Raw genomic sequence first — 10,146 nt, 5'->3', positions numbered from 1 at the left:
TTTAACATAATTTATCCGTTCACTAAATATCAAATTTTTGACATTTCAAACCTTTTCACAACTGGATTCTTTTAGCAGGTTGGATGGAGAACAGTTCATTCCTAACTTCTCCAAACGACGACAACGCACCATACAGTGTGAGGGTAGGACTGCCCTCCTCACACTGTGGAGGCAAAAGTCCAAGGATATTCCTCTAGGATTGTACGAAGTATTTGCAGTAAGACTGACAAATGATTTTAACGTATGTAGCGTTCCTACAACTCCACTCCAAGCACGACATTCAAGGTAACAGCATTACTCAAAATGTTCTTATTTCAGAGTGTACTTTCAATGATCACTTTAGTTAGTACGTCAATTTTCAAGAAAAGCCGACAAAGATGCATATTACACCAGGCCTAAAGAATTTTTTTTAATTCATGGTTGCTGCTTTTATGCTGAAAAAAGTACGATTGCAGGAATTTATCTGTTCGTACTCTGGTCAGGGGCCAAAATGTGGCCCTATTCCTAATTGAGGGTTATGATTTTGCATTGGGTCACCCATGTGCCATAAGTAAAGATGTTCCCAAGGGCTGAATCAATATATATCAATGTTTGGTATAGGACTGTCAACCAATGCTTTGATGATAAAATGATATAAATTGGGTTTAAAATTTGCATTAATGCAATGCTATCCAACAGGGTATTTTTAGATGTGAGAAGAAAAAAAGAATATTTTTGAAAAAATAATCAAAGTTTGAACATTTTGGTTCAATCCCTAAGGCCCCTATTGAGCAAGAACTATTTGACTAAAATTGTTACCCTTACCCCCAAGTTGCTTCATAACAAACATGAAAACAATTGGCCATGTAGTTTTTCAAGAAGTAAAAACTGTTGAATTGCTGGCGTACGACTCGATATTACACAAGAAACCAAATGCAAAATGTCACCTGAGTGACTCGGCTAGGTCAAATAACAAATTTTAATAAACATCTTCATAATAAATATCCATATGATCTATCTTATTTACTATATAATATATGTTTGACATTTCTAACCTTCATTACAGCTATTTATTCATTTTGCTCGTTAAAGGTTGGAGAACAGTTAATTTTTAACTTCTCAAAACGACGTCAAAGCACCCTACAGTGTGAGGGTAGGACTGCCCTTCTCAAACTGTGCAGGAAAAAGTCCGAGGAAGACAAAGCTCCAGGATTATATGAAGTCTTTGCAATAAGACCAATCAATGATTTCAGTGGACAACGGTCCTACAACTAAACTCCAAGCACAGCATTCAAGGTAACAACATGACTCAAAATGTTCTTATCTCAGTGTATACTTTCAATGTTCACCCTTCAATTTTGTAGAAAAACCGAGATAGATTGATATGATACATGACTAAATATTTTTTTTTTTTAAAATAAATGGTTTCTGTTTTTATGCTGAAAAAGTACGGTTGCAGGGATTTATCAGTTCGTACTCTGGTCAGGGGCCAAATTTGGCCCTATTCCCAATGGAGGGTAATGTTTTTGCATTGGGCCAAAATCTGGCCCTATTCCCAATGATTTTGCATTGGATCACCCATGTGCCACAATTAAAGATGTGCCCAAGGGCTGAATCAATTAATATCTCAATGTTTTGGTAAAAGACTCAACCAATGCTTTGATGATACACTGATATTAATCGGATTTGAAATTTACATCAATGGTATGCTATCCAACAGGGTTTTTTTAGATGTGAGAAGTAAAAAAGAATATTTTTGAAAAATATTCAGTTGAAAGTTTGAGCATTTTGGCTCAATCTCTAAGGCCCCTATAGAGCAAGAATTATATGACTTAAATTTGTAACCCCTACCCCCAAGATGCATCATAACAAACAAATAGCACTCGACTAAAAATGACATAAGAAACCAAGTGAAAAATGTCACCTGAGTGACACGGCTAGGTCAGTTAACATTTTAATTAAAATTTTCAAATTAAATATCCAAATGATCTATCTTATTTACTATATAATATATTTTTGACATTTCTAAACTTCTTAACTCTTATACTTTTTGTAGGTTGGAGAACAGTTAATCTCGAACTTCTCAAAACGGCGTCAAAGCACCCTACAGTGTGAAGGTAGGACTGCCCTCCTTACACTGTGGGGAGCAAAGTCCGAGGAAGACATGATTGTACGAAGTACTTGCAGTAAGACCAACCAATGATTTCAATGGACAACGGTCCTACAACTCAACTCCAAGCACGGCATTCAAGGTAACAGCAATTTAGGTTGAGGGGTTCATGGACAACATGCATTTAGTTCTTTTCCCACATGTGTAGGAGTAAAGAGGAAGATTTTCTAAGATAATTAATACAATTTTACCATATGGCTTTGTTGGCCCTGCCTTATGGCTTGAACCACTGTCACAGGGGTCATGCATTTCACAATGTACATAAAAGACTCACTCAGCAGTGGGTTTTTTTTTCACCGATTTGGGATTGGGGGCTGGGACCCTTTCAATTGGGAAAAATAGCAACAAAACAGGGAAATTAGTTGATTATAATGAAATTTAATTTCTTTCATTTATTCAAACACTAATTAATTTTGTGATGATGTGTTATTCCACCTTTATACATTGTTACTCTATGGCCATACTGGCCCCACCCTAGAGCTTAAACCCCTGACCCAGGGACAATAAATTTCCCAATTTTGATAGAGGGCATCATGAACATTATAACCATGCATTCAGTTTTTTCCTCACTTGTGTGGGAGTAAAGTACAAGATTTTGAAAATTCTCCTGTGGCGCCCCAGGGATGGTAGAGCCATGAATTTCACAATTTAGATTTCTCTTACCATAGAGATGCGTAACACCAAAAAAGGTAACAACTGGCTATGTAGTTTTCAAAAAGAAGTTAAACGTAAAATTGTTAAGGCACGACGACGGACGAAGACTTGAAATAGGTCACCCGAGTGACTCAGGTGACCTAAAAGGCTATCGACAGTCTTTTAATAAAAAGGGTGTGTTCCTTTCTCTGCGGACAGGTGGTGGGGAGTAACTGTGCTGCAAGGCCTTCTCTTTATTTTATGAACATAACAATCCCCTACGTGCACACGGTGAAGCCGAAAGTTCTTATTATTAATGCCCTCTTATCAATTATAAAGAAACAGACTGATTTTATGGTATCAAATGTATTCGTATTTGGAAGTGGTTCCATTGTATCTGTAACAATACATTCTAAATGGGTTTTCAATAATCAGGGCAGTGATGCTTTAGTGATTTACCTGGACCGGGACTTGTTTTCTACGTGCACAGAGAATGCATTTTTTTTGCACCAGTACTATATGTATGATGTCATATCAGTCCTAAATAATCTCTTCTAATGTAATGACCTACGTGACTGGTAGTTTTGTTACAGTGTAACGGAGTGATGGAAATACGAACGAAAGATAAAACGAAACATTAATTTTAATTACTTATATTATCTCTTCAAGTTCAATATACTTAGTTTGAGTGACTTCTTTTAGATTTTCCAGCGCCTAACTAGGACATAAAAAATTCTTCGCGACTTAATGCTATTATACCTTCATAAAAGATAGTTGATATTGGATTGCACTAATCTAATTTGATGCAATGAACGGACAGGGATCATACAAATTGATTAGATTTGAAAAGGTCGATTGATGAAAAACAGTATGTTGAGATTTTATGTTTTTTTTAAAGTTCCATCAATAATTGCACTTGCACAGTGTTGGCAAAATAATTCAAATCGGTTTTCAACTAGACAAATTTTACAAATCACATATATTCAGCCTGGACACATGACTATTGTATTCAGTAGTATTTTATTACATCACTTACTTAGTGATGGTACACTTGCTAAGAGCATCAAGAACATAAGATCGTCAGCCCATTCAAAAATCCGTTCAATGTTAGTATTTTCATGCAAAAGAAAACCAGGAAAAGATTTAAAACTTAAGTGTCTCATGTCTGGGTTGTTTGACATTGCTAAGTCAAGAGAACGGTGGTAACTACATGCTGAATCTAAATAGGAGGCGGGGGGGATAAAAATCTAAAAAGTATTATTAAAACGTAACATTGATATGCATGACACATTCCTTAAATGATATGTATCGTTTTAAGAAACGATGAACATGTATATAGCAAGAGTATAGTGATAAGTCTGCTGTATATAGTTTATGTATGCAAGTAATCAGCTTTAAAAAAAATATTCACACCGCCTTATTAATCCAGATCGCCATGCTATATCAAATGTTTGTTTCGTATTTTTACTTTTTATTTTAATATATTATAATGTTAACAAGTAAAGACATTCATCTGCCGATTTAAAAAACAAAACGTAGACGAACATTTTTAACATCAGCTTAAAATTCTGTCAAGTGCAAGCCTCTTCAAAATACTTACTAGTTATAAGTGCGACTACTTGGCAAAACTATCACCCAATACTTTTTCCTTGTTCCTACTTGTCATTTTCTGTTAAAGCAACCTGGTGCTGTGGTTCTGGACCGGACTTGTTACGTTCATAATTTATATATTGTAAAAAATAATAATAATGAGCAGGCACGGGGAATATGACTTTCCTGCCCCGCCACCCATGTCGGGGGAATTCGAGTGTATTCCCTTGCACGATCAGACGATGCCAGTAACAGAACAACCAGAGAGGATATTCATTGGTCAACCGGATAGAACACCAAGGATACAAGAAACATCCCAGAAAGGACAGAATTATGGCGGTCATGAGGGCCCTATGTCACCATCATACCGCTCCGATTTTATGCCCCCGCAATATAGACAGGAAGATAACAGGTTGATGAGGGACAACTCAATCGCCCGGGGAACAGGCCAGTCTCAAACGATGCCTAGACCTGTCCAACAGCAACCTGTCCAACAGCAACCCATTTCCCATACAGAGCCGAGCAGACCAATGCAAAAATATTCCCGCCCATCGTCGCTTTCAGCTGAACCAAACATGCAGAGACAAACTGCAAAACAGGACCAGTACCGGCCCCCGCCCGTTGCCCAGAAACCTGGTCAGCGACCGGTGTTTAATTACGTAAGTATAGATTTTGTGTCGAAGAATTTTTTGCGGTGGAGGAAAGGCGAATTTTGTCAGTTTTGTTTTCTCTGATGTCATTTGAGGAGTTAGAAGGGCCGTTCCATGCACTACTCATTTTTTATTAAAAGATGAGAATATGTGCTATTTTTTTATAAAAGTTATAGCATAATAAAAGTTCGTTGAAATGAAAACAGTTTAGAATGTAACTGTTTATATAAAGTCGAAACATTTTCATGAGAGAATGCGATAGAATTCTACTAAGAAACAGTTCTACATGTGTTATTCAGAGTTTTTTGAAGCCAAATTGTACTTCATGTATATTGTAAGTTAACATTCCTATTCTTTCGTAGCTCGGACAATCAAACCCCGTAGCAACAGGCATACAGAGGCAGTTATACCCGCAATTCATCAAACCTTCACCGCGGAACTGGAGCTCAGGACTATGTTCTTGTTGTTCCGACATTAAATCATGTAAGATTTCAACATCCTCAAATTTATATTTTCTTTCATGTTTAAGTAAAAAAAAAAATATGTTGCATGTATAATTGTTTTCTTCAACCATTCTTCGATTGAATTAAAGCTGACATTAATTCATAAATATGTATTTTTACCCTAATTATCTCCCACTACTGCCATATAAGTTGTCGAGTTCTACTGTTACGCTCATCGCTACACTTCCCTATACGTTTAAGGTGGAGAGCAATATTCATGCTTTAAAAACTTCAGTGACATCAACACTGTAATAAGTATACGTATATTTTAACTATTCAGTCAGTAAGGGTTAGATATATAAAGAACCAACTACCTTTACAGTTGGATAATCAAATATATGACAGTGCCTGAAACAATAGATAACAATTGGCAAAATGCTGAAACGTATTTTCAATCGCAAAAGTATCATGACACTATAAGAACCTTGTAATCACTACACATATCCGATATGACTTCTGTCATTAAAATGGCATTAATATTTCAACAGAAATGTCTTCTTTTTAGTAGATTTTGAATCAAACGCATTACTCTTATTAATCACTTCAAGATTTTCTCTTTAAACCTCTAACTTCATCACTCGCTTCTTGTTGCTGGATATTACTTTTGTTGTTAATCCCAACCCGAACATCACGATGTAATTCGTCATTTGACGGTTTGACCCTTGCACTTAAATATAAAGCATTGATTTTTCCGTTCTTTTGCCTGTTTGACAGCAAAAAATGAAAACTTAAAATCACATCATTTTTTCACTTAATAAACAATTTCATTTTTCACATACACATGTGATTTTAAATTTCAGAACATGGAACTAGAAAAGTGAAATCAAAATTAAAAATTAAAAATACCTAAAATATTTCTTGAACACTGAAACAACACATAGGTTTGGTGTCTCCAGGTTGTGATATGCATTCGTCTGTTTTCTTTTCAGTCTCATATGATGAATTCAACCAGAATTATATTTCGAAACATCCTCTGTATATTCCAGGAATTCCTGCCCAGAATCTTTTTCTTTGCCCAGTTTTAATTGCGATTTTTTTCTATACCGCAGATTATAATGTTCGGCCCCTATCCGCACAGCAAAATTAAGTCCAAGCAAGAACAATAAAGTGTCTCTCAGTTTGTCTTGTGTATTGGTCCGAAGTATATCATCTTCATCAGCCCCTGATATAATAGGCGACTGTCCTCTCTCATCTCAAGCAAAATCTTTTATTTATTTTATCCAACATTTTTCTCATCCCTTCAGTTCAGTTATCATCCACCAGGGTCACACATCTTCCATTCTCAAGGAGGTAATGTTGTATTGCTACAGTAATTAGAATTTCTTAAAGGGTGTTGCCCCGGTATTCCTCGCCATTTTCTTTGCAAAACTCAGTTACGAAGGTACCCAAAGAGTAATTGAGAGTTTAATAGTCGATTGTCAGCAAATTCCCTTGAGTTTTTCGAATGTCATTCCAGTTTTCACAATTTTCCTGCCTATTTCCCATCCACAAGTTGAATAGATTAACACCCTATCTAGATTTTGACTGTTTTTCTTGCAAATTTTGATTTAGAGATGCCTTAACGTTCAACTCCTGAAATAGGTTCTGCGATTGGTTTTACCAACATCAGGAATGTTGTCAGACTGGAACTCCATAAGAATCCTATCTGATTTCTTTACTAAATCATCGTCTGATATATCACTAAAAATGTCTAATGTTATTTAAGACACTATCTAATTATCTGCCCCGAACTCTGAACCTTTCTAAATTAACTTTAAGTTTAAAAATGTCTTCTCAGTAGGACGGAAAGGTCTGGTCAGGCTTGTGTTCTGACACTGTTGGATAATGATTAGGCTACATATATCTAGATGCTATCGACAATGTACTACAGCAGTTGGATAAATGAATCGGTCAATGCTTCTTTGAGGTCTAATGGGGGAATTTTTTTAAAGTTATATAAAAAGCTCGATAGTGTTGAATATGTAAGAGAAAAATGGATCTTTTTCTCTAAACTACTCAACACTATTGAGTTATTTATCCATAAATTCACCACATTCGGGTACTTATCCACCGAAACACGTAACATTGGAGGGTAAGATTTGTAGAAAATTATTTTAGAACAAAAATATAATGACTTTTACTGCACTGGTAAGGAATATCCAATGAAAAACGAAACAAAACGGACTGAAATTCAGGCACACAAATCAAAAACCCTCGATCATTTTAGAACGTTTCTCCTTTGTCGTACTATTATAACATCGCCCATGCGCAAACCTTGCACTGTAAGTAGTAGATCGTGCAGTGACAGCATAGAAAACGGAGAGTTTTTGTAGAAATTATCACGTTGTAACTTTCTTGGATTAACCATCACTTACTTACTGTGTTGGATGAAGATCGGTTGGGGGTCTACAAGAAGATGCAAATGTTATGCATGAACGACATGCGTGTTCGATGCGCACGCGAAGTAAGACCAGCTTGGAAATTCTTTCAAAGAATAAAACATCTGTTCTGTTTTAATGGTTTTAGTTTCCATTATAATTTTTACAAAGATATTTCTACAATGTGTAGTTCTATCATTTTTGAGTACGTGCAACCTGAATGCCTCAATCGGAAAGCAACCGAACGTAACTTTCTCAGCCGGTATATATACCTTAGTGGCAGTTGGGGGGCTGTCGAAACTAATATAAAGACAAAATGCTTTTTTAAATTCATGTCGCTTTAAAGTGGCGGTTTACATTACATTTTTTGTAAACGACTGTAAGACTCGAGCTTTGTTTACATAACAATCAATTCGTACCTCTGTATCTCGATTGTAACTTGACTTAAACATTCAATATTTTGATCAATCAATTAAAATGCACAGTTAACACAAAAAATGAAAATCAAATTTTTGATCTCAAATCGTGTCCAAGTCCCTTTAACGTAAATTGTGATACTATATTTACTTTGACAATAGGTTGTGGAGTGTTTTGGTGTGGTTGTTTCTTTTATCCATGCTTTTTATCGAAGAAGCTAGGAGAGCACACTTGTCTGCCATGTATAATGAGTAGCACTTGTTCTTTGATATCTTTACGTACCAAACTGCGCACACAAGCCCGTATAGAAGTGAGTAAAATTTTAGTTTTACATTTAAGATAACAATAAATTGCATTCTGTGGGACTAATGATTTATAAAACAAAAATACATTTAAAATATAACTAAGGTTTGGCCTAATTATTAAGGCAAATGTTTTTTTTTTGGATAGGTCGTCTTTGTTGATAAAGAAATATTGAAATACATGTACATCTAATTGCCTTTATATAGAGTTCTTTTTTCTTAAAATCTTCAAAAGTTGAATGTAAAAGTGACTTTACTAAGGCTTTTATTCGCTGTCATAAGTATAACGCAACTATTTTGTTTTCAGGGAACAGTCTGTTCCGACTGCTGTACTGTCGTCTTCTGTCAATGTTGTGCCATGTGTCAAATGTCACGTGAACATGATTTCGCCACCAAGCACCGTATAGTGCAGAACTAGCTACAGACAAAAACAAGATCAGTGTTTTCGTCTATTGAACCGAATTTTCCACAAACATAATTTGGAACCCGTAGTTAATATGTAATTTACAAAACTTTTAAGCATTGCTAGCGCGCGTTATTCAATTTGCATGCACACACCGTTTCAGTTATGAGACCACATCTTTCAAAACATAATGATTCAATGCTTATATTTACGTATTTCTAACATTTATTCTCTTTCCGAAAACATGATTTATTTTTAAAATGTCTGCCTTATTCAACGAGTAATGTGCAATTAACGGAAGAGCCATTGGAATAGCCGAATCATGCTGACAAAAATAGTGCACAGAGATTTTAGAACTTATTAAGAGAATTTTATGTTTCATTCTGTAATTTGATGAATTTACTTTTGGAATTCTATGAAATTAATCAATTGAATTCATTTTACTGTTAAAATATGTTTACATCAAGAAATATTTATCAGCGTAAGTATAATATCAGGTCGTGATCTGGCTTGAATTCGCGAGGAGAGTCGGTCATGTTCTTCAAAAAATAAAAAGGAAGACTGTATTCATACGCACCAGATTTGGTGATTGGGTCTTCTGTGTTATGCGTAAATATCACTCAAATAAATCAATGCAATTTGATAGGGGGAAAGAAATTAAATGTAAATATTGCCCTATACACACAAACACGATTTTGATTTTTTTCTTCAAAAGCTAAACAAACTTGACACTCGGAAAGCAAACACATTTCCAGAGTAACTCCGTGTCATGGACGAATAAAGGCTATAAATAATGTATTGTATATCCAGTAAATTTTATGATGTTAAAGTTTTGCATTTTTTTGTGTGATCTTTTTAATGTCCCGCCCAAAATATACAACACGCAAAAACTACATCCGGTAATATTGGCGCAAAAAAAATCGATATACTGTATACAATGTTCATGTTCATCCTCCAAAAAATATATGTATGTCAGTGAAATAAATATTCAGTTATAAAAACACACGTAGTTGTTTGTTAACACTAAACATTTGCTGTTTTAAAATTGTGGCACAGGCATGCGATGGCGATGAATAAATAAAGCTTGTTGAATTTTTACTTCACACACCCCTGACAGGAAGTACAATGTGTATTGAACAGGG

At 35.3% G+C, this 10,146-nt stretch overlaps 1 protein-coding gene across 1 annotated transcript; it reads left to right on the top strand.

Annotated features, from left to right (window-relative positions):
• Positions 1-4,438: 4,438 nt before the first annotated feature.
• On the top strand, positions 4,439-9,105 carry LOC128186635 (protein transport protein SEC24-like). The gene is made up of 4 exons (XM_052856470.1): positions 4,439-5,031; positions 5,385-5,505; positions 8,461-8,609; positions 8,909-9,105. The coding sequence occupies exons 1-4, from the start codon at positions 4,531-4,533 to the stop codon at positions 9,017-9,019; spliced, it is 882 nt and encodes a 293-aa protein (XP_052712430.1). The 5' UTR covers positions 4,439-4,530; the 3' UTR covers positions 9,020-9,105.
• Positions 9,106-10,146: the final 1,041 nt, after the last annotated feature.

The sequence above is a fragment of the Crassostrea angulata genome, chromosome 6 (assembly GCF_025612915.1).
Source record: "Crassostrea angulata isolate pt1a10 chromosome 6, ASM2561291v2, whole genome shotgun sequence".
Taxonomy (NCBI): Eukaryota; Metazoa; Mollusca; class Bivalvia; order Ostreida; family Ostreidae; genus Magallana; species Magallana angulata.
Note: the sequence above shows the minus strand (reverse complement) of the source record. Positions and strands in the feature narration are given on the sequence as shown.